A 24,921-nucleotide genomic window follows, 5' to 3' on the forward strand; every position below is an offset into this window, starting at 1 on the left:
TTATTGACCATAAAAGCTACTCATAAAGCAGCGGTCTTAAAACAAGATGACATATAATTTATCGCGGCACCGACTCTATTCCGCTGCACTCCCCCAACAAACAAACATTATAAATAAATTTTCAGCGCTCCACTCGACACCACTATCGATTACGTCTTGGATTATTCACACCAGTCGGAAGAACTAAACAGGTTTATTAGAAACGCATCAGCAATTTTTTTACCTTCCAGCTATATACATGGTAACGTGTTACGCGTCGGCAACATCCCCAAGATGGAAACGCGGATTTTCCTGAATATGACAGGAGATGTTAATCAGATTTTGCCCCCTCACAAAGACGGGATTTGCCCGTCTGCTGCGTCTCCCCCTCGGTCAATGAAATCGTATTGAGGGGACAAAACTGTCATATCGGAGATGTCTCCGCAGCGATTGGGTCGCCGCAACAATGCGAGCTTTTCAAAGACGCAACAAAAAAAACCCGAAAGCTTGGATTTCCCTTGGCCGCGATCATAATTAATCTGGTCTGGTCGAGTTGATTTGGTCTGATTGAAAATCTCCATTTCCAATCCCTGCGTCGCTTTGATAAGTTGTTGTATTAAAACGAGCTTTGTTGACCCACCTGCTGGAAGCCACCGGGGCCACCGGCCACGACCTCCTGGACCTGAGGATGAGCGCCGTCCTCGGCTGCACCCCCATCTGCGGCGCCGAGGTCCTCTTCCTCGACCTCTTCGTCCCCCACAGGTGGTACCCCGGATGGGGGCCCTGCTCGGACGCCGACCTGTGACTCCTCGCCCCGAACTTGCCGTCCTTCTCGAGCCTCGCCGCTATTTCCCTTTGCACTTCGATCGCTGCCGATGACATTTCGCCCTCTAGTGCACTCGTTTCAATCAAACCCCGTTCCTTCGCGTCCACCTGTTGGCCGCCGGCTTCCCCCGCCTCCGCTCGATCAACCCTCTCGATTCGATTATGATGATTAACAGCAGGGACAAGCAATCGCGATCGCAATTACGACAAGGGTGGAAAATCTCGCGATCGATTCTAATATCGGAAAGATGTGACAACTCTCCCTTCGCAGTTCCTTAATTTGTTTCGGGGGCACGACCTGGCTCCCTAAGGCATGGGAGAGCTACCATGGCGCACTCTTGCGCCGAACCTCGCAAAACACAAAAGAAACAAAAACGAGCGATTTACGCATAAACAACAGCCTCAAGAAAACAATTTAATCTTTAGCAAATTATTTGTACGAGAGACTTGGCGCGTCTCCGTTTTTATCTCGTTGTTTATTATTTTGTCGTTTCTCTTTCGAGCGCGTTCGTACAAAAAGAAAAATAATAACGTGCCAGTCGGCTTTTGGTTTCAATTTGGTGCCCGGATTACAGACATTAAAAAAAAAATCTCTAAAATCAAACGCAAACAAACAAAGTGCATTTGGTGTAAAATTAGCGAGGCGATAATTTGTGAGCAATTAGTTGGTAAATTCGATCCGATTAGTGCGCTTTTAAAACGTTGTCCTTTGTGGAGGACGATTCGAACGGCTGCTGGTCGAAAAATCGTCGAAAAGAGGCGGAGGAAGAACCGGTGGCGGCGTCTAACGCTCGAAGCTGTCGTCGTACCTTTCGGACTTGATAAATGCGCTGGAAAGTTTACACCGAAAACAAAACCAAAGCAAACAATAATTGCCCCAGTTTTGCCAGTCAATGTTGATGCCCTCGGTGTCTTCGCGGACACTTTCACCGCAACACTTCAGTCTCTCAGGCGAAAAATCCACACCTCCGACACCGTCATAGCCGGACACTCGTCTCGTGTCGCGATTCAACCATTAAGTCTGTTTCATACGAGGCGAAATTTCCGTTGCGATGTATCGGGAACGCGCGATTAGACTGCCAGGTGAGCGGCTATTTCACCACGTGGTTTCCCCGTGCGCCTGCGTTGCATGGGAAAGCGTGGAAACGTGATGGGAAAGCGTGGAACGTGGAGGGTGATTCACCGGCGACGTTCTCGCGATCGAATTTCCACGACGGACTGGAAATCGAAGCGATGGGGCCCACTTGGCAACACGAAAAAGAGACACTTTCAGGGGTTTTGCGATGCACAAGCTGGACCTGCTTTTTTTTTAATTCCCCGGAGCGCCGAAGCGAGAGCGATTGCAAATTATTTTTTAGGGGGACGGCTCCAGGGTGCGCTCGCCAGCCGGCGAGTTTTTTCGAGGTGTATTAATTAGAAATCGAACATTTTTGGGCGAAACAGGGAATTTTACGGTTTTTGCTAAACCACAAAAATCTAAATGAAAATGATGCCGTTAAAGGTTTCGTTTTTGTTCCAGTCGAAACTACACCTGAGGCAAATTTGACTCATTTAAGTGCAAGAGAATGAAACTAGACTAATTTTAATTTCATAACGAGATTCTCTTATTTTAACTGGTTTTTGTGTACCAAAAGAAATTACATATTGCATTTTAACTACATTTTCCTCCTTTCACTCTACATATATGAGTTAATTAAAAACTCATTAATACAATCTATTTTGCATGTTTAAATAACTAGTTCTAAAAATTTGTAGTCCGTACTTATTACAGTTTTCCAGTTTTCTAAAAAAACAAGTGAAAAAGCTCCAAAGCAATATTTTGTTTAGGAACTTTTTTGATTTTTTGAAACATTATGTTTCTTAAAGAATTTTAATAATAAACTACAACGTGATCAACAATGACACTGGTGTTTTTTGTCTCGTAATTGGCACTGACCGGATTTTTTAACTTGAAATGACATTAAAAACATGTTTGGTTATGCCGGTTATGTTTATATGATGGTAAATTTCGAATTTGCCAAATTTCATTGTTACCAACAGATTCAGTCATGCTTGATTACATCATAGTTGGCCGTGAAATTTTCCATCTACAATGCATGGCGTAAGAGTACCATATAAACAGGTAAATTGTTTAATTGGTTGCCTAAAAACAGGGTACGTGTACCAGAAATCACAACCAACTGGGATCAATTTATGGTAACTGGATATTTTAATTTTTTCGGGGTATCCCGGGAGACGTGTGAAAGCTGGCGAAGCTCCCCAGCGTGGGGTATTTGTTTTAAATTCCAAGTGATTTTCTGTAGTTCCATAAATTCGCTTCGCGTCCTTGCAGGATCCTTCGCAATTCCTGTCTCCTTGATAAACTATCTACAGTATTAAATCTCATCGGTCAAAGTGTAATTTCGGCTCGGACCAGAAATATGGGGCCAAATTAGTTGCGGTGGTGTGACGTGACCTTTGACACCTCGCTTCGATCGGAATTTACTAGTCGGAGGTGCGATAAATTAAATCGACAGAATAGTCGTGGCAAGCCGATTAAAAAATCTGGGGTAAAATATATTAGACAACTAGAGTCTTGTTTTAAAAGGAGTGACGAAGAAATGCTAACAGTTTGGAGGTCGATCAATCATAAAGTAATAATTTTGGTGATTGGGATCGGCTAATCGAAAGCTTGTAGGACGGTATGTGTCAACAAAGCGACACGCTCCCACACGGCAGACTAGTGTCGAAGCCACGCCCTATCTAAAATGTATCTCTTATTAACGATTCTGGTGCTCTAATTGGTAGAAATACATTGAAATTTTTTACTCAATATCTTCCGGGCATTAAACACATTTCGTAAAAATTTCAATCGAAACGATGAACACAGCTGGGCGATTTACATGGAAAGCATGATGTAAAATTCAGGAAACAAGTTAATTCAACTTGTCAACAAAAATACTCGTTTATCATCGATAAACTAATAACAAAGGTGATGTTGCTCACCTAGCGTTGATACTAATTAATATATTTTTGTATTAGTGAAATCGCGCTTCCGTTTTCAATTGACACGAATTTATTTTTCTAAACCCAAAAAAGATCCGGAAAAAGTAACACGGAAGCAATTTCAAGAACCAATTTTTTGTTGGTAAAATCGCGCTTCCGTTTTCAATCGACGTTAGTTTATTTTTTTAAACCCAAAACAGATCCAGAAAAAGTAACACGGGAAAAACATTGATTCGCCGATACATTGGTGAAGAGTAGGATGTAAAATGTTACTTCTTGTGGACATTGCGAACGCGAATTGTTGTCCTCTCGCTCTTCGTTCCAGTTTGAGAACGCAATCAAAACTTGATCCTCCCCTTGTCGAACTCTTCCATCGAAAGTGAATAGTTGGCGGGAGTGCGATATCGGTCCCCAGAACAAAGCTCAACTTTTCGCCACCTAATTATGCGATAACCTTTCCCTCAACGGTTATGTCTCCTGGCACAAAAGGCGGTATCGATTCCGCATGTTTGCACAACGCTCGCGCCTCCCTTTATTTTCAAGGGGTCGGCATACATAAGCAACTGTCTAAACGAACTGTTTGACTAGACGCCTTTGAGCCTCAAACCAACAAACGCGCGGCGAAGAAGATTCGGCGACTGAAGAAATTCAGTCGCACCGCATGCAAATCCGGGCCCAATTAAATTTAGCGTCGACGTGGGTCGGGGGTTTCTTTGAAGGGTCCTTGATTGGGAGGAAGTCGTAATTAATCGAAGTTCGCGAGTGTCCGGACTAATCCGGCGGATTCACGTGTGCGTTTTGGCAAGTCGTGAGGGGAATCCGGACGAGTCTGGAGGAGACCGACCTGTTGATGGGGCGGGGGCGGCAGCGCGGGACAATCCACACAGATAATTGGAATCTCCGGGTGCTAAAAAAATGCGTTTTGTTTTGGACTTTTGGCAGCGAGGAGCTAAATTTTTAGGATGTTACTCTGTTTTTTAACGCGCCAAAAGTAACATTTTACATCCCACTGCGAAGATTTACAAGTTTTCTCAACGTAAATTACCTCGACAGTTTGTGGTACTTAAAAAAATGTTTAAAAGAACGCGAGTTACATTTATAAAAGTTTCCATCTGGTGTTTTGTGGACGGTTTCTCGGAAAACATTTGTCGAAAAAGCGATGGTGAAAGTCTAAATTTTGGGTTTACCTCGAGGAAACACTTCTCTGGAAGAACTGCTCCTTCAGAATTCAATTAGCCCCGGATAAGACGCAGTTTAATTCAACAGGTGGCACGTTATCCGAGGCAACTTTTTATGCGAATGTTATAGTCGGACACCTGATACTGTATCAGTTTTAATTAGTTTCGTATTACATTAAAAATCAATTGCTCCGCTCTGGCGTCGACCTCGCCCACGTCCCGCAACGCGAATCAATCTTCACTGCCAAAAAATCCAAATCAAAACGCATTTTTTTAATTGCGTCGCAGCACCCGGAAGATTCCAATTATCTGTGTGGATTGTGCCGCCCCCGCCCTATCAACAGGTCTCCGGACTCGTCCGGATTCCCCTCACGACTTGCCAAAACGCACACGTGAATCCACCGGATTAGTCCGGACACTCGCGAACTTCGATTAATTACGACTTCCTCCCAATCAAGGACCCCTTCAAAGAAACTGGGCCCGGATTTGCATGCGACTGAATTTCTTCAGTCGCCGATTCTTCTTCGCCGCGCGTTTGTTGGTTTGAGGCTCAAAAGCGTCTAGTCAAACAGTTCGTTTAGACAGTTGCTTATGTATGCCGACCCCTTGAAAATAAGGGAGGCGCGAGCGTTGTGCAAACATGCGGAATCGATACCGCATTTTGTGCAAGGAGACATAACCGTTGAAGGAAAGGTTATCGCATAATTAGGTGGCGAAAAGTTGAGCTTTCTTCTGGGGACCGATACCGCACTCCAACTATTCACTTGCGATGGAAGAGTTCGCCAAGGGGAGGATCAAGTTTTGATTGCGTTCTCAAACTGGAACGAAGAGCGAGAGGACAACAATTCGCGTTCGCAATGTCCACAAGCTCTATCGTGTCGATGGATCTAAATCTACAGATATTGAAATCCGTCTGTATTCTGAGAAACACGCAATGAAACTTAATAATAATTGATCGACCGAACGTTAGGAAACTTTTGCAAAGTATGCAACCAGCAATACTACCCAGAATACAGAACACAATAATATACGGTTCGATCAATTAAAAAATAAATCGAGTCGGCGTGTTACCTGTGGCAACCCATGCTATAGCATAGGCTCCAAAGCAAACTCGATTTATTTTTTAAATGATCGCTCGGTAGTATAGTCCATTTCTTTTTAAATCAGCTGTCAGTATCAAAACTTAATAAAAGACCGTGATACCCTAAAACCTGTACTTACCGATCAACTGTAAAGCAGTTTCCCCTATGTCAAAATTGAGGTTATGTCTGTGTCTGTTAATTGAAATGTTGAACGTGGTCAGTGTTAAAGGTTTCAATGAAATATAGGTACTTACATAATTGTATTTAAAAGTATTTTGTAGAGCATGTACTTTCGTTTACATTGAAGTGGACTTTGGAACGTTTTTTTGTAATGAAACACTGTTGCAGTTGAAACATTCTTTTTTTCGGGGTTGAACACATTTTGTCGTTTTAAAGCCACTACATATCTTGAGTGCAGACGTCCAACGTATCTATTTTAGAAAAGTATTTAGGAAAACAAATAAGAATTTACAAAATAGGTACCTAGGTATTTAATACGATACCTCGAATATGCTTGAGGCCTTCTCGCAAATCGCCTTCTTACTCAATTCAGGTTTGTCACCTTTCAACTCTTCGCAGTACCGAATCAAGGCCATTTTTTCATGCACTGTGCACCGTTGTGCACTACGAAGACACCTTTTCAAATTTTGTGCGTTAATTTTTCAACGCAATCGCAAGTGACAATTATGCGCAATGACAGCGCCAATGTCCTTGAACGGTTCGACGCTGCCAACCTACATTGTGAAATGCACTTCCAATTCCTCATACCAACTTGACAATACTTTGACAGTAAATTCAAAAAACTCCTGGACTGTCAAAATAGTTATTTAAATAAAATGCTTGTTTTGACTGTACTTGGGTATAAATATTTTTCGCTGGAATGTACCCACGTCAAAATCTAGTTACAAAATATATTTAGGTTATGTTTCTTTATAATCATTGAACTAAAAATGTTTTGAACACTTGAAGCGAAATGCAACAACTAAAAAACTGGAGCAATTTGATAAAGTTTTAAAAAAAACACAAAGACAAAGAGAAGGTGACACACGACAAACTGAAAACAGGTAACAAACTAAACAACAACCAAAATTGAAAATCGCTTTCCATACCTACCTAATTGAGTCAAATTCCGCCAAGATATTATGGGTGAAACATGTCTAATGCTCATCATGGTTAATCAATCAGCTTTAATTAGGTTTTCACAATGAAGAAACGATTTTTGATTGAAGATATGGCTTTATAATATAATAATTTGTGATGGCCCTCTTCTCTCGCGCCAATAGAACCACCTTAGTTCGTTTTGAACTTTCCATTTTAACCTTTTTTTTTACAAAATATACTTAAATAATTTTGCAGTTTATTTGACAATGTCAATTTAAACAAATGAATAGTTGAAAAATGAAAAAATCATAGATACCGACCGGGCAGTATGAAAATAACTAGTGATTTAACCAACCTAACAACTGCAATTTTGATTTTGACAGTCCAGATGTTTTTTGAATGGACTTTATTACTTAATAGATGAATCGGACGTCTACGATTTCACTCTCTCGGTGTCTCTAATCGATTGGGATTTAATTGGAACTCGTTAAAATTTCGGCCCCACCCTGTGTCAACAATTTTGGCAGTTTAATCGCCTCCCCCAGAATGGAGGCAACGAGTGAACCCGGAACTGTTGACACAATTTGAATTTTAATTAATAATGCACCGCGCGAGTCCCCAGCTAGACGACACACGCCGCGAAATATTTACATTTCGAGTGCCGCCTCCGACTGTGCTCTAATTTGGCAACCAAATATTTAGACGGCGAATCGTATCGTTCATTGCTTTTTAAAAACATCTCCGCCGACCTACCTGGTCGAGGGCCACTCCGAGTCGGTGGTCGACGCTGGCGCCGAGGTGCTCCTCGCCGGAAGACTGAGACTCAGCCGGGGCATGATCCGGAGAGTGATAGGTCGCCGCCTCCGGGTCGAACATTCTGCAAGAGGAGAAGGAATCTGCGGTCAGGTTCGCGTCTCGAGTAGCGCGACAGATTCCTGTTCGACGTCACTCACCAGTGACGGATGAAAGGGAATTCCGGGGTGCCAACAGATGAGGCGTCAACAATTCCCCGGAAAAAGCACCGGAAGACGTCGGGACAGATACGGGATGTGTCTCCTCGCGAGTCACTTTGAATTTGATCAAGGTCGTTTTCATTTTGACCGGATCTGGAACAACACAAGGAAATTTTATTAAGTCAACTCCTTTTTAATCTCGACGAGGTTCTTTGTGACGCAAATTTCGGTTAAAACTCTGTCAATATTCGTTTTATTCATTTAAGACGGGTCCTTGACTTCCAGGCGTCGAATCAGGGGATGAAATATGAATATTGAAAGGGGCGACGCCAGATTTAGACTTTTCCGACCGGCTTCCGGGCCCAGCCTGGAAAACGAACTCCGGATTGTTTTAACGAATTTATCCGGAGAGTTCTCCTCGAGTGGGTGCAGTTCAACAAGACGATGCGCGCCATCACACGTTCGTTTGCGAATTGTTGTTTGTTTGCACTTTTATTGTTGATATGGCAATCACCAGAAATAAAAATAAAAAGCCAGCGTCGAGAAGAAATCAATAACCACACAGAATTCGATAATGGTCGCTATCACATTGTTTGACTACATCCAGTCGGTAGATAAATGCACAGAAAAAATCATTATTGATATAATCTGACATCTGACATGTCGCAATTAAAATCAGCTATGCAAACAAGAAATTCCGGGAATTTTCGAACAATATAAAGTCTGTATCCACCCCCGGAGCCAGATTCTTGGGATAGCTTTTTCGCCCCCGCCCCCTTCCAGTCGCCGTCCCAATCAATCCGACTCGACCGCCGAAGAGAAGACCCGTCCGGGCCCAGACGCGTCGCCCCCTGGGGCGGCTGTACTTTTACATCTCGGACCCACCGCCGCCGGTGCAAATTAGCTTGGTTAGACAAGTTTCGGGGGCAAACTATCCGACGAATGTTGGTCGGGTATCGGGTGTCGGCGGCGGGGGTGGCTCTTCGTTAATTCATTTTTCAAGAGATAAGCGGAGCTCTTTGCGAAATCTGACAGGTCTCCGAAGAAATGCGATCTGGCCCTCAAAGGCTGTCGTTCGACGATAAATCAATTACACCCCCGACAGGACCTCCTAACAGGTGTCTCCCCCTTCGCCACTCGACTTCATCCCGCCGACAACGAGTGGCGGGAATCGTTAATAAATAACGGGAAAAGCAGAAAAGGGATTTCACGAGCGGATTGATACGACAGCGGGGGTGGTTCTACTAAAGATTTCTATTAAGCCGCCGCCAATAAAAAATCAACATGCGGCATTAATTGGAAGCGGGACGCGGGAAACACTGCCGGAAGCAAAAAGGGGTGATTGTTTTAAATGACGGACGGGTGATAAGATGGGGGTATGTTTCTGGTTTTTCCTCCCACGCACCTGTTGGTTACCACGGCGACAGGACATACACCACGTAACAAACATTTGCCGTGCTTTCACATGATTGAAGCTGCTCTGTTGCATTAGTCTAGACCAAATTTGAAAGGAAACGTTTTAAAAAAATTCAACAAAACAATCAACACCGCCGGACCCTGAAAGACAAACAACATTGAGACGTTTCGGATGTTTTCTTCACTCAAGATATTTTTTGAGACATATACGTTCTCGTTCTCTTCAGGCGGGACTATTCCAATTTTGTTGATCTGTGTGGGGGCGCGCACCATCTTGGGAGGGAAATTCTGTAGCCGGGTTTCAAAAATAATTTTTGCCAGTTAGCTTTGTGGGAAGGTTAAGAACCCAAAAAGCTTGCAAAAACCCCAAAAAAAACCCATTCAAGGTGGTAACGTCGAGATACAAAGAAAAAGAAAAATGGTCTGACTTTTGGGGCCAGAGCGATCTAAAAATGGATGCGTTTTCGAGGATGGCATCTCCTTGAAGTGCAAGCTTTTAGCCTTATTGTGTTGACAGTGTACACATGATAATTAATTTGCCGGCGGAGCAACGAACAGCCCCCGATAAACACCCCACGATGCATATTATAATTTTAGATGTCAATAGCACCACCGTCTTGTCTTGGGCGTCGATAATCCCCAAAATCCCATTATCGATTCTGCGATCATCAAAAATGCATCGAATCTCTACCGTCAATCACTCCTATTACCGTTGCATTATTAATGCGATTTCTGTAGCGAAAAAGAAAAGTAAAAGGTCTCCACTTTGCTAATCCGTTAAATCTGCGAACGCGCGTCATGCAGATGGTAAACAAAGATAGGTAAAATCTGGTGTCTTCTTATCTTGTGGAAGAATGTTAACGACTCGCCTTCCGACACATTTATCGCCGAATTGCGCTATCCGGGATTTACCTGTCAATCCGGCGGAAGACAACGCAATTAGACGAACAGAGCCGCAACAGTTTTCACGAAAAGTGGATCAATTTGTTTGCTGGGCCGTCGCTTATCTCGACTTTAACATCTGGACTGTCGTACCTCTTTGGTTGAAGTTGAAATGTCGGCGCACCACTTGGTCCTTCCGCACAGCACTCGGTTACTTCACGCACCAGAAACGCGACCACGAATCACAAATTAACACTGGCATGTTAAACGATCGGGCGATGACGATTTCGAAAATATAAATTGGTGATCGTTGCGAATTTTATAAGCGACGTCGTGCGTGTTCGCCAACTGACAAGGGGAATTCAACTCGACCACATGCTTTCCGACTTGTTTTCCTCGATGGACGTTTAGCGCTTGCGTTACGATTTGATAAATGAACGTTTTCGAAAAAACGATGAATTGCCGCGAGATTCTTAATATCTCGCACATTTATTATGCATGAGGGGGAGGAAAATCTTACGGTTAGCTGGAGGAGTCAGACAGGACGACGATCCTGCATACACGAGCGAGGCAATAAGGCGAACATTACAGGAAGCACAAATAGTGCGATTCACAAATGAGTAAAACTATTCAAACGACGCAGATTTGACACCTGTGGATTTCCTCTAAAAAAAATATTTTCACGTTCCGATCAAGCCGTTGAAACTTCTGAAAACTTTTTTTTCGAAGTAGGTAACTCAGAAAAAATTGTTTCACTACGTTGCGAACATTTTCGATGGAAGTTGCGCAACAGTAAGTTTGCTAAAGATAAAAAGGAGGAAGGACTGGAAAATGATGCAAGAAATCGCATTTAGAGTACCTAACCATTTTTGTCTTCTTCTTAATGAGATTCTTGGAAAATTCCACAAAAACCACCACTTTCTGGAGTACAAAATAAAACTCTAAATTTAGTTTGTTTAATTTTCCAAAAGACTGAAAATGAATCATTCAATAACAAACCAGAATTTTGTTTAGATGAGAGGAGGAACAAAAGAGTGTATCTATTATCTTTTGTGCACTATCTCATCGAATTGAAGATAAACAAGATAAATATATGTTTAAGGACTCTGTGAAACAATTTGGTACCAAATCTCGATCAAATCATGTTTCTATGTTGTAAATATGAATTAAACACAGTCCCAAAGGTTAATTTAAATTTCTTATTAAGAATCAGTTCAGACAAGAGGAACAGATACGTTTTAGCCTTGACAGTTTCGTGATTTAAACCCGGTGGAAAACACGTGGGATCGTCTTAACTATTCAATTAAAGGTCAGAATTGAAGCAATTAGGTTAAATGTTTGCAGGAGTGACAAATACGTGGAAAAGTTATAACTGACAAATTGCTTGAAACTACGTCGAAACACTGCTGCTATCATTTTTACAATTTATTATTGATAAACACTTTGAAAATGTAGGTACGTTTCTACCTATCTGGTCCAGGCTTTGTCTGAGTAAACGTCGGTTACACTGTGACCTAATCAATTAATTGGCACAAATGTCAAAAACAGTTGTTACCTTTAACCTACTACTTCAGTGACAACAGCAGGAAGTGCCAATTGTTAAGACAATTTATTTGAACAAAGTGAAATCATCGAAAAAAACAAAAGTTTTAGTTTTATTTTATTAACGCCTTCCTAAGATTAAATTAGATTAAAATAAAATCAATTAATTTATTTCTCTTGCAACAATTACATTATGGTTATTATTATTAACTGAAAGATTAAAATTAAAAAAAAAAAACTGTAACAACTGAAAATTGGTGTTTTGAGTTGATCTCTAAATCGGAAGATGGCGCCACGAAGTCTACAGTAATCTTTAATAGATATGATTTCTTTAAGTGTCACAGTCACCAGATAACGACACAAACACTTTAATTTTGCTTTCATTTAAAATGGAAGCAGTTCTGTGAAAAAATTTTAAATTACTTTACAGAAATAATGTACATTCAAGTGCTATAATCCCACCACGTAAGTACCCATCAGCCTAATATTCGACATAAATTCTAGACACATTTGTAACGAAACAGAAACATATGTGTTCACCATCGAGAATGCAAAAAAAATAAAATAAAACACAACTTTTAAGCAACAAAGCACAAGATACAGTTTTAGCAAACGAACTTATACTTTGCAGCAATAGTAAGTCATAAGGATTTAGAATATAGGTTGTAGGTGAATTCTCACTGGCTATTCACATTTGCAAAATTACAAAATGAAGCCTATCACTAAATTAAAACAGCTATTTATGTAGGTATTCTAGATCTTGACGCGCTTTGGAGAGCGAAAGTGAAAAAAAACTCGAAGGTTTGTGTTTTTTTTTTCGAATCCAAACTAATAACAACTTTTTGCGGCAAAAAATAATGAAATAAATCAATCCAAATACCTACTTAACTTTACTACTAAGAATGCTCTTTCAGCCCACACCATTTTTTTATCAAATCTACCCCGTTTTTCAAGGTACCTTTGTTAAAAGTTGAAATTCGCCTTTTTGCGCTGTTTTTCTATTGGACCACTTCAGCACAAAAATGAATACGGTTTCGTTCAAACAGCTTAAAAATTCAACATGTTTTAGATATTTTAAAAGTGGAACAAGTATGTCAAAAGTGATTTTGTTATTGTGAATTAATTTAAATACTTTTAGAGCTACACAAACTGGGAAAACATGAGACATGTAAATGCCCTCAATATCAGAAGCTTTGTGTATGAATTTGAAGCTAAATGGTTTTCGAAATTTAATAACCTAGAAACCAGAAAAGAAAAGTACACAGCTTTAGCAAAAAAAACCGCTGAGACATTAAAAAAATATAACTTGACGGAAACGCTTTTTGTAGATTTTATGATGCAGTTTTATAAATGTCAGTGCGAAAGCGCACATCCTGAATTCAATATTAATTCAGTGATAACAATCCCTGGAGGGTTCTCGGAATTACAACGAACAGATTAATAATATCCACAGTCCACAGTGGAAACATTTGCATGGATATAAACATACAGGGGGTTCCAAAAATAGCGTACTAACTACTTACTACCGTATCCAGGATGTTTAAATGTACACGAAAAAAATATGGAAACAATTTTTCAGACAAAAAAATAAATTATTATTATTTTTATTATTAACGGTAATACAATGTAAACAAAGATGTACTCGTACATCATTACCTTGCAATGTTACCGTAGTGGATTTAAAATATTTTTTTCGATTTCCAAAGTTTCTAAATTCACTATTGTGCAGGATTAGATATTGGTAGTGAGTAATCCTGTACTTTGTGATAATATGTACGATTAGAGGTAGCTGTCATGACAATTTAATACATATATTTCAAAATAATTTTCCTGTTAAGTGCCACTTTCAAGGACCGCCCAATCAGTAAATAAGTCCAATAGAATTTTTTAAACATTTTTCTGACGTTTACGGTAGTCTCTTCTACACCGTAGTACACCGTTAGTCCGCTATTTTTGGGACACCCTGTATATGATATGTATTTTTGATATTGTTATTTGTTTATTTAATTGGTTATATTGATGAATAAAACTTTTATACAGGGTGAATTCGAAATACGTCACAATCTTAAAACCACAGGACTTTCAGGAAGTGAATAAACCGAAAATGTGGTTAAACATTTTAAATTCATAAAGTCCAATTAAACTTAATTCCATCCCGAACGAGACGCTTCTGAAAGTTCTTATAAATCGAAACATGAATATTCGGAAAAACGATTCAAAAACCGAGAGCGACAAAACCTTGTTTTGAATGAAATGAAATAACCGAAAAACACTTTAAACACACAGCCGCAAAAACGTGTAACGTTAAGAGTGAAAACCAAGTGAAAGGAAGAGTCAAAGCAAAAACCACAACTACCGTACTTAGAATTATTAGACACAATGTTCAAAATGTCGGTCGTGATTTCTAATACACGCCTGTGCCCTTCGATTGTCCCGAACCCTTGCAAAATTTGATGCATCGTCCGGGATTTGCGCTGATGAATATGGGTTAAAAACTCCGTTAACAACACTATTCGCATAAAATCAGGTTGATCGACGCACATTCGAATCATTCATAAAACTCTGACGCTGACGAATGCAATCGAAAAGTACCATTTTCCCGTAGACAACAGCCAGAAATGTTTGCGAATCCGGAACACGACGCGCCGGAAACTTTTCGCCATACAAAGCTTGTGCCCTTAAGCCAACACCATCTACATTTCCGTAACAAAGTACCATTAGTATAATTTTCCATGATAATGACACACTGAGACAAAAAATTCCAACCAAACAATAGAGCCGAAGGTCGCACTGATGGATGACAACTAATCTGCACGCGGTACTAGCACCCGCGTAACAATAGTATATTTCAAACCAAGGTAAGAAAGTGCTTTCTTGCAGACCGCAGGCAAAGATTATAAACCGAGCCGTAGGCAAGGTTTGTAAGTGCCTAAGGTCTGCAAGGGCACTTTCTTAACAAGGTTTGAATACTATTTTTTCCCTACCGGCACAACTTCGTTGAAAAAAGTCAAAAAAAGATGGTTATATTCCTGATTAAAACGAAAATTTTGGGAATTGAATAGTAGGCTGGGTTATTTGTTTAATTATCTTGTCATCGCATTTGAAGATTTGACGTTTGTTCGAAAATTTGAAATAAACAGGGTAAAGTAATCAACCTACCTACCTTATCTGTTTATTTTCCAGATTATATGATTGATCATTGATCTACCAACTTGCTTTATTGAATTGGCTTTCATTTATCAATAACTTATTGCACTTTTGACACTTTTGACATTTGTATTTTGGAACAGTTTTACCATAAACATTTCATGATTAACTTTCTTACCTTAACGAGAAAGTTGAATTTTCTCACCTCAAATCAGGTATCCACAGCCTACATTTCTAACCGGTAGAGAAAAAAACTTTTTGCACCTTTTTTGCGTTGCACTCGATAACTTTTTAAATCTTACTATCCGTCCTAACGTGATCAGTGGCGTACTTAACTTTTGTGGTTGAAGTTTACATGGCTTTTCTGCCCTTATGCGGATCTATAGCCCAAAACTGAATGCACGGGAGTTTACAATTGGTTTGAAGATCCTGGGGTTTCCAGATTGGGACGCATTTCGAATTCACGCTGTATAGCGTGTTATTGAAATGCATTAGGAAAATTTAAACGGTGATAGAACTCATCAAAACAAATTACTTTCTATTTACCATTTTTTCGAAAACTCAAATTTATGCTCGAATTTATTTTCACCGTATTCCGTGTCATCGATTCGTTTAGAATGGGACGGTGAAAGAACAACGGCTTCGTACGAAAAACGTTAACGCAAAAAAAGTAAATACGGCAAAAACCCAAGCGGATAGGTCTTGCAAAAACTTACTGACACAATTTAGTCACGTCCTTCACCTGCATGCGAGTTTACAATTTATTAGAAAGTGAATTTCCCGTAACTATCGTTAAAAATGGTGAAGTACACTAATGCAGAATTAACAGACATGGTGCTCATCTACGGGGAAGCTTTATCAAATGCTGATGCAACCAGGCGTAGGTACAAGTTCCAAGTTCCCTGTCCACGTACCTTTGTGAATGCTGTCCAGCATTTAAGGGATAATGGGACTTTTAAGGGCCGATTGCACCAACATTACTTAGCGAAACTTAAATCTTAAGTAACACTTAAATAATTAAGTGTGTATAATTCTGTTGCACCATAAGAAAATCACACTTAACTTTGCGTAAGTGTCACTTATAGTTAAGTGGCCGAATTTAGTCCCTTAACAGTTAATTACTTAAATTTCTTAAATACCGCCATGTACTCGGTTGAGTTCGACTAAATCCAGAATCCGGAATTACGTAAAATGATGAATTGTTATAGTTAATATTGGTATGTAATTATTTTCAATATACAAATTTTTTTTCATAAAATCGAATTTCAATTATGCGTGAGCGAAAATGCGTGAGCGAAAGAGAATGAGCGAAAGTGAAACCTTCACCCACTGGTAACCATGGATACCACTTTCTAGGGAGGTATCGAACAAAAAATATAACTTGACGGAAACGCTTTTTGTAGATTTTATAAATGTCAGTGCGAAAGCGCACATCCTCAATTCAATGTTAATTCGGTGATGACAATCCCCGAAGTGTACATGTTGAAGCAAGAGTTTAAGGTTCTTGGAATTTTGTGGATTTTATTTCCATTACCAACGAACAAATTAATAATATAAAAAAAATATATTTTTTTTTCCACAGTCCACAGTGGAAACATTTGCATTGAAACATACATAGATATAAACATAGATGAATGGTAAAAATTTAATTGACTTTGTATTTTTGATATTGTTTATTTAATTTGTTATTGTAAATTTAACTGAATTCGTATGAAATCTGGTAATTTCCAACAAAAAAAAACGTTTCTCACACTAATTAATTACGTGCAAAATGAAGGATTGTGCCATCGCCGGGATTGAAAAAGAAACCTCTCGAAAAGTAAATGGGATTCAAAAACAAAAATCAAAAAGAAAAAAGGGGGAACCGAAAGCGAAGCCCGACATCGTCCTCGATAACAACAACTCTTACAAAAAACTGTTATCGGCCTGACCGGCCGTTTGCAAGTTAACGTCCATTCACGTTGGATTTCCTCTCAAGGTCAAATAATTTAATTTTTTGGCCCTAATTATGTTTTGTAAATAGTGACATGCAGCTAACCAACATAATGCGATTTAGTAATGCTCAATCCAACCTCTACGGTGTTTACCTGCATGTCACTATTTACAAAACATATAATCTTATAATCTGTTTCAAAATCAAAAATCCACCACCTGTTGAATGATGTTGGCAGAAAAAAAGAAATCCCTAGAAAAAGTTTAATTTTTTTGGGTTGGCTCAACCTTCCGCCAAAATTTGACATTGAACTGTTGAGTTTATTTATGAAAAACAAAATAATTATTATGTACTAAATGATGAACTACGACCAAAACGACTGTCCAATAGTTTTTTTTCATAACCACACTTTTTTCTGACACTTGCAGACACAGTAAAAACAAAAGTCGGCGACGTTGTCGGTTGTATTTTCGAGGTAGAATGTGGTTGTTGGTGGATTTTTGATTTTGAAACAAATTATAATTACAGAGCCAAAAAATTTAATTATTTGACCTTGAGAGGAAAATCCAACGTGAATGGACTTTATTTTCATATGAATAGCGCTGTCAGATCACTTTTCAGGTATGAGGTCGAAGTTTGAAGCACGAGGCGTCAGCCAAGTGCTGCAAAATAGGCCGAATACCTGAAAACTGACAGCGCACGAATAGGTATTGAATAACATTTTTCGTGTTCGTTTGGGCAAAGTCTTAAAAGACATTAATTTATTGTAAATTTTAAGGTTATGTTTGACATATGTCAAAGTCCAAAATTCAATCATCTCCAGTCTGAATCAATCCAAACTAAAAGTGGTCTACGTGATAGAACTTGACGAAAGGATTCCACAGAAGCCAGAATCATTGTTCTGCATTACACTACGATCAGTCTGAAAAAAATATATTTTTGCAAAATCGAGTTAGGTATGTCAAATTTTTTCACTTTACACGAAAGCTTTTTTTTGTCGAAGTAAACTTGACATTTCAATGAGAATTTTGTTGCCTGGCAATTTAACGAAAAAAACTGCCTCTGAAAAAATTACGAGTCCGTAGGACGAGTAATTTTTTCTGGCTGTTTTTTGAGTTTAATTGTCAAACAAAACTCGAATTATAAATGTCACGTTTACTTCGACCCAAAAAAAAGCTGGAGTGTAATTCGGTAAGACAATTTAATATATACGGAAAAGTACGATGATGCAGACCTACTAGAATCAGACGCTTTCAAAAGTTAGGTTCTGTTTTGTCGCTGGAAAAGTTAGGGCAAACTTTTTTCGCTGTCATAATGACAAAAACACCGGTGCTTATGGGATTTTTAGTGTATGAATTAAATTGTCAGCGCAAAAGAAGCGCTTTGGAGAGCGAAAGTGAAAAAAACTCGGAAGGAATGTAATTTTTTTTCAAATCCAAACTGAATCGGTGTTATAACAACTTTTTGCGGCAAAAATAAATCAATCCAATTAGGTACTTAACTTTATTTATGTTGGAAGTAATTATGTACATTATATTCATTACACGGACTTTTGATGTTTCTTTCCCACACCGACATAATTCGTAGTAATCGGCGAAGGAGTTAAGATTTAGGTCTCACGAGTAAGTCTTTTTCAAAAAAATATGTATCTGTTTTACTTAAAATCTTTATTACGTACCGCATATAAAAATATAATATTTAACAACAACCATACACAGCGACCGCTGAATACTTCTTTCATAACGTTATTCTAACAGTTGGAATGAACCACAGACAATAAATATTTTCGAAAGGTGCAAATCCTAACAAACTGGGACAAATCACAAAAATCTGGAAATCAAAGCAGACACCGCTACCGTTGCAAATGAAGTAACAAAGATGGCGCTAGCCGCGCCGGTGGAAGACTCGCTAAGTGGTTCCATCTCACCGAGATTTTTATCACAAGGCATGTGCTTCTTCAAGAACTTGAAGAACGCATCCACTATATTGGCGGGAGTGCTATCCTTGCACTTCTCCAACTCATCATTAAAACAAGTCCTGATTGTATCGAAATCACTACAAACAAAAACAAACAGCCTGAAAAAAACCTTACGCAAAAACCACTCACTTGCACTCCCTATCGGTGAAGAGAAACGCCGGCAGACTGTTGACCGACATGTCGGTGGGAATCCTCGAGCCCACCGTCTGGTTGACGCACACCTGCAACTCATCCTTCCGCGACTCCAGACACTCGACTCCGCCCTCGGCGATGAACACTGCGAAAATGCGATCAGTCGCGCCAAAAACTCGACCAAAAAGTCACTCACTAGCGATGCGATCCCCGTCCTTGAAACAGACGAACTCCTTCAGTTCGCCGACGATCTTCAAGGTCTTGTTCATGGTCTCTTGCTCGGCCGGGTCGAGACACAGCTTCATTTTGTCGGTGACTTTCTCCACGCAGGCATAAATTTCGGGGTACTTCTTGCAGTACTTACCGAAGACCTCGTCCATCGAGCCCGTCTTCTTCGACTTCTCGATTTCTTCTTGGATGACGGTCGCGTTCAGGTGGGCCTCGAGGCAGGCCCTCAACTCGTCCTTTTGCCCCTGCAGACCGACATGACACATAAAGCTTCACATTGCATTCGTCGTGCTCTCCGCATTTATTTTCTTCTTCCTATTCACACATCCACACTTATTCCGGTCCTTCTCGCTCTTACACACCCATCTCTCTCTTCTCCGCTGAGCAACTCACCACGTCTTCTAAACCCCCACCCCATTTTTTCTAACCGTTCTAACCTCATGATATTTTGCGAATTGCAATTTGTCGTGAACAAATAAAAACTACTTCCAGTTCTTGTATTGGCGTTTTTTGCCCAACCATTCAAGTATAAGCCCTAGACCCTCACCTTTAGGGCGTTGAAGGCCTCTTCGCCGCCGCCGTTCTTCTCACATTTCTCCTTAACGAGCCGATCTACATCTTCCTCTGTTGGAAGCTGACTCGAATTGAAATTCTCCAAACCTTCAATGTTGTTGATCTGATCCTGGACGCCATCCAGTCCCTCGGGCAACTGACAAACGGTGTAACCTGCAAGTACGGTAGGTACTCGAGCATAAACATGTTTATTGCATTGTTTTCGTAATCTTCGTTTTGACTTTTGCGGTAAGTACAAAGTTCAAAAGCGAGCGAGTTTCACGTCGATTTATGGTAATTATTGAACCAACTCGATGTGGCCTCGCTTTTTAAACGGGTCAGAGATTAACAGACGAAAACCGATGGTAGTACCGATAATTAGCGCTTACCTACGAGTAGGGTTAGGGCCACGGCTGTGAGGATTCGTTGCATTTTCACTTCTTCGAATAGTTTCACGCGACTAGATCCTAGGTCAGGTGAGTTTCGGTGTCACAAGACGTACAACACTGACGAACGCCACGGTACGACTAACGCAGCTCGAGGTTTTACTTTTATCGGCGTCACTTCAACTTGTACTTTATCTCCAGTAACAAAAGCGAACGTTGATCGATGATTACACACGAAGTAGCCCCGGATGACGCGCGTGGGGCCTGATCATCAACTGAAATTCCTGATGGGCGGAAAATTTCAATATCGATATCGCGATTAAAGGTTCTAAACGGTGTCTACTTTCAGACGCACGTTATTTCGCAATTATGCGTTGCATCGAGACAGTGCGGTCGATAGGTTGCATTCTAACACCGTGTGTCATCCCAGTTTCGCAGGAAATGACAAAGCACGTTCCTTTTTCGATAATTAGCAGATTACTGTGCGTAATGAGAGATCCGATCGAGAAAAATCCAACTGATTACGTTCGTGATTAAGTGGGACAATCGTTCAGGTGTCTCGTTGACACTTGTACCCGAGACAACCTTTTTAAATTGGAAATAATTTAAAGGTCAGAGACACACAAAGCCGTTCAATTGGGGGCGCTAATCCAATATATCCGTCGGAGACAAAACGGGACTGTTTCACGTTCAAATCGCTGGGACAGAAACGAATTTAAAAACCATCAGCAGAACGAGACTAATACGCAACAGCGTTCACCTAAAACTGGAAAATTTGCATATTTTCAAGTGGACATGATCTACGACCTAACCTCACTTCTGAGTTATCGCACAATGTATTAACAATCACAAAATCTATGAACATTTCGGGTTATTTTGCCAACATTTTTTAATCGAAATTTAGGAAATTGCGTCGCAGCTACTTTTATCGACGAGCTTTTCGAATTTGTGTGTCATCATAACCTCACTTCCGCTGACCCAGCCGGATCGTATTGCTGGTTGCCTGACGTACAGGCGTCCCCGATCAATTTTCTCCGAATGGCGCAACTTTCAAACAACCAATAACGACGAAAACGTTTAATTGTTACATTAATTTGAGCGTTACAATTCGGTGGACTTCGCCAGTCGCTGTTGCGGCTCCAGAGACACATAATGGAATCCATCCGATACGACTGGAGCGATCAACTCCGAGTAAACACATTTGGGTCCGGTTTTTATTTCCGTGGACATGGATTCGGACCATTTGAACGGCGTCAGCTTCTCCTGCAACCCTCACGTTACATTCGGCGTCATCACCCCCTAGAGACTCACCTTGAAGTAGATTTTTTCGTCGTATTTCCGACGAGTCGAGCCGATATTGACCAACAACGATTCGGTGTACCAGACGGGGGTCGTGACCGGTTTAATGAAGCATTTCGTGGTGTACCTTTTAGGGGATGATCCGGTAAAATCGGTGATGGACTTCGTGAGGATGATGGTCTCCGTCATGGTCCGCCTGCAACAGATATTAAGACACTTGTGGAGGACTCCTGACCCAAGCTAGTACACCCGGACGTTTTTCTCGATTTTCTCGACGAAAAACTCGTCGCTGCTGTCGCGTTTGATCTTTGCAGGGACGAGTTTCCTGCGATTTTCGACAGTTTTCATCTCGATGGTTGTCATGACTGCTCTTTGCAAAACTGAACGGATCCGGAGAAAAAAGCCGGAAAAAACAGCCGCAAAAAGAAAACGTAACAGTGTAGGCAGCCCGCAATACGTGTTTTTCTTATCAACAAAACAAATAAAATTACCGCTCTTTGTTTTCCTTGGACTGTGTGGCAACAGATTCCTGGTCGTGGCCCCTTGTTTCTTTAACCTCTTTTCTCTGACCTTAAACAAGAACAGTATTTGTAAATATTCAACGAGGCGGTGCAATTCATGCAAACGATGTTGTCACAACCGACTCAAACGTTATCTTATCTTTGAGCTATTGAGCGATAGCCGCAAATTGCTAAAAAAAATAATTTCTCCGCTTTGAAAAATCAAGGTCGATGTGTTTGGTCACGAAATCTTAACAGTGGGCGTCGTGATTTTATTTTTTAATCGCCAATCGACAAGTATTTTTTGGGATACGTGTGGATCCCACCCTACTTACCGCCTCCGGGCCCCCGCCGCTCCACTTCGCCGGCATTCCCCTCGTGCACTAGTTCACTATGAAACTTTTCGCATTCGATGAAATTAAAACTGTTGATTTTCATGAATTCCGTTTTGTTTGGTATTTCCTTGTTCCACTTCATTTTGCGAGCGCGCCGCCACTTTTATTAAAACCCGTCCGTTTGAAAACGTTAACAAATTCTAACAGATCGACTCAACCGAAGACAACATCGCTACGGAGTGACGTCACCGTGTTTGTCATCGCATTTGTTTCGGGAAGTGACGCAGACAGGTGGCCGCTCTGTATATGCGGTAATCCGCAAGGAAAACACCGTCGGAATTGTCCCAAAGGGGAAGAATCGGTTAATGTAATTTAGTCGACGATCCAAAGTCAACATTTCCATGGAGCGAACTCCTTAAGTACGTCATAAGACAAACAGTCTAACAAAGCCGTGACTTGAGAAACGAACGAGTATAATGAGGAGCGCCACTAGAAGATCCGTTTTTATTTTGCTGCGCCACTCATCGGGCCGGAAGTGGAGGGTTTCCGGTGCTTATACCTTGTCTGTTTGTTGTTATTGAAAATTTCCAAGCGCGCCCACGTTCTCCACCTCTGCGGATGGTTCGGGACGGTGTCAGGTTTACCGGAGCGAGTTTCGCCCGACGTGGGACTCTCCGGTGTACGATTTCGAACAGAAGACCGGAAGTTAGACGAAGCGCAACAATAGATAGCATGATAGTGGATTCGCTGTTAGAGTGGTCAACCTGCAAGTTTCTTGCATGCAAAGAGACAATTAAATCAACAGAAAATGCCTGACATACAACTCCACGAAAGGAACATTCGTAATGTCAACAAACGCCATTTATGTACATAAAGATGGTAACCATTGACGAACAGTTTTCTGAAGTTTATCGTTCCCAGAACATAAAACCGAAAAAATCGTAAACTGATTCATATTTGTTCGCGTAATTTTCAGTTCAAATCACTTCAAATATTCGTTTTCGTAGGTGAAGGTCATACTCATAAGTTATCTTTCGAGGAGACTCGAGATTAAGTCGTAGAAACTGGACCCTTTATTTTTCAACAATTCGATCACGAGTTTGAAACAATGTGTGATTTTTTTTTAATTCTTGTGATTTTTTCACATCATCTTTTTGCTGTGGGAGCCAAAAATATGGATTTTTTGTTTTTTTGCGATTTTCTCTAAAATGAAAAAATTCAGGTAAATTTTTTTCGACTCAGAAGAAACGCCTTGACAAGGGCAATCCAACGGTGCAAAATTCATTGCCATTTGTTGCTTAATAAGGGAGCTATGGGCGTTTAAATGATTTTCCGAAGTGAAAATTATATAGAAGGGGGGGGGTACATGGTTTTTTTCGAAAAAAAATTTGTCGCCGATTCGAACCAAATTGCTGTCAGTTATTGTATAGGGTCAGTTGAATTCAGGTATAGTAAAAGTTCCGGCCATTGATTCCATTTTTTGCTGTGGGAGCCAAAAATATGGATTTTTTGTTTTTTTGCGATTTTCTCTAAAATGAAATAATCCAGGTACATTTTTTTCGACTCAGAAGAAGCGCCTTGACAAGGGCAATCCAACGGTGCAAAATTCATTGCCATTTGTTGCTTAATAAGGGAGCTATGGGCGTTTAAATGATTTTCCGAAGTGAAAATTATATAGAAGGGGGGGTACATGGTTTTTTTCGAAAAAATGTTTGTCGCCGATTCGAACCAAATTGCTGTCAGTTATTGTATAGGGTCAGTTGAATTCAGGTATAGTAAAAGTTCCGGCCATTGATTCCATTTTTTGCTGTGGGAGCCAAAAATATGGATTTTTTGTTTTTTTGCGATTTTCTCTAAAATGAAATAATCCAGGTACATTTTTTTCGACTCAGAAGAAGCGCCTTGACAAGGGCAATCCAACGGTGCAAAATTCATTGCCATTTGTTGCTTAATAAGGGAGCTATGGGCGTTTAAATGATTTTCCGAAGTGAAAATTATATAGAAGGGAGGGTACATGGTTTTTTTCGAAAAAAAATTTGTCGCTGATTCGAACCAAATTGCTGTCAGTTATTGTATAGGGTCAGTTGAATTCAGGTATAGTAAAAGTTCCGGCCATTGAACCCATTTTTTGCTGTGGGAGCCAAAAATATGGATTTTTTGTTTTTTTGCGATTTTCTCTAAAATGAAATAATCCAGGTAAATTTTTTTCGACTCAGAAGAAGCGCCTTGACAAGGGCAATCCAACGGTGCAAAATTCATTGCCATTTGTTGCTTAATAAGGGAGCTATGGGCGTTTAAATGATTTTCCGAAGTGAAAATTATATAGAAGGGGGGGGTACATGGTTTTTTTCGAAAAAATGTTTGTCGCCGATTCGAACCAAATTGCTGTCAGTTATTGTATAGGGTCAGTTGAATTCAGGTATGGTAAAAGTTCCGGCCATTGAACCCATTTTTTGCTGTGGGAGCCAAAAATATGGATTTTTTGGTT

The 24,921-nt window shown here is 40.3% G+C and overlaps 3 protein-coding genes across 4 annotated transcripts in view; all 3 read right to left on the minus strand.

Annotated features, from left to right (window-relative positions):
* dnc (phosphodiesterase dunce) overlaps nt 1-1,842 on the minus strand; it is a 120,821-nt gene extending 118,979 nt beyond the window's left edge. The window contains exons 1-2 of one of the 2 annotated variants that reach the window (XM_069040481.1): nt 1,614-1,842; nt 620-869 (exon numbers count right to left, since the gene is read on the minus strand). In XM_069040481.1, coding sequence (XP_068896582.1) covers nt 620-861 — 242 coding nt within the window. In that variant the 5' untranslated portion in view covers nt 862-869; nt 1,614-1,842. Of the gene's footprint in view, nt 1-619; nt 1,084-1,613 lie in introns of those variants that run through there. The other variant, XM_069040480.1, reaches the window with a different exon arrangement.
* Nucleotides 1,843-18,671: 16,829 nt separating this feature from the next.
* On the minus strand, nt 18,672-21,094 carry LOC138125728 (27 kDa hemolymph protein-like). Its single transcript, XM_069041180.1, has 5 exons — nt 20,303-21,094; nt 19,909-20,087; nt 19,330-19,606; nt 19,131-19,278; nt 18,672-19,078 (listed from the first exon to the last, which is right to left on the minus strand). The coding sequence occupies exons 1-5, from the start codon at nt 20,343-20,345 to the stop codon at nt 18,844-18,846; spliced, it is 882 nt and encodes a 293-aa protein (XP_068897281.1). The 5' UTR covers nt 20,346-21,094; the 3' UTR covers nt 18,672-18,843.
* Nucleotides 21,095-21,361: 267 nt separating this feature from the next.
* On the minus strand, nt 21,362-22,695 carry LOC138125729 (uncharacterized). The gene is made up of 4 exons (XM_069041181.1): nt 22,434-22,695; nt 22,090-22,168; nt 21,611-21,794; nt 21,362-21,562 (listed from the first exon to the last, which is right to left on the minus strand). Exons 1-4 carry the CDS (start codon nt 22,573-22,575, stop codon nt 21,401-21,403), a joined length of 567 nt encoding a protein of 188 aa, XP_068897282.1. The 5' UTR covers nt 22,576-22,695; the 3' UTR covers nt 21,362-21,400.
* Between the last annotated feature and the right edge of the window lie 2,226 nt (nt 22,696-24,921).

This window comes from Tenebrio molitor, chromosome 3, assembly GCF_963966145.1.
Source record: "Tenebrio molitor chromosome 3, icTenMoli1.1, whole genome shotgun sequence".
Classification (NCBI taxonomy): Eukaryota; Metazoa; Arthropoda; class Insecta; order Coleoptera; family Tenebrionidae; genus Tenebrio; species Tenebrio molitor.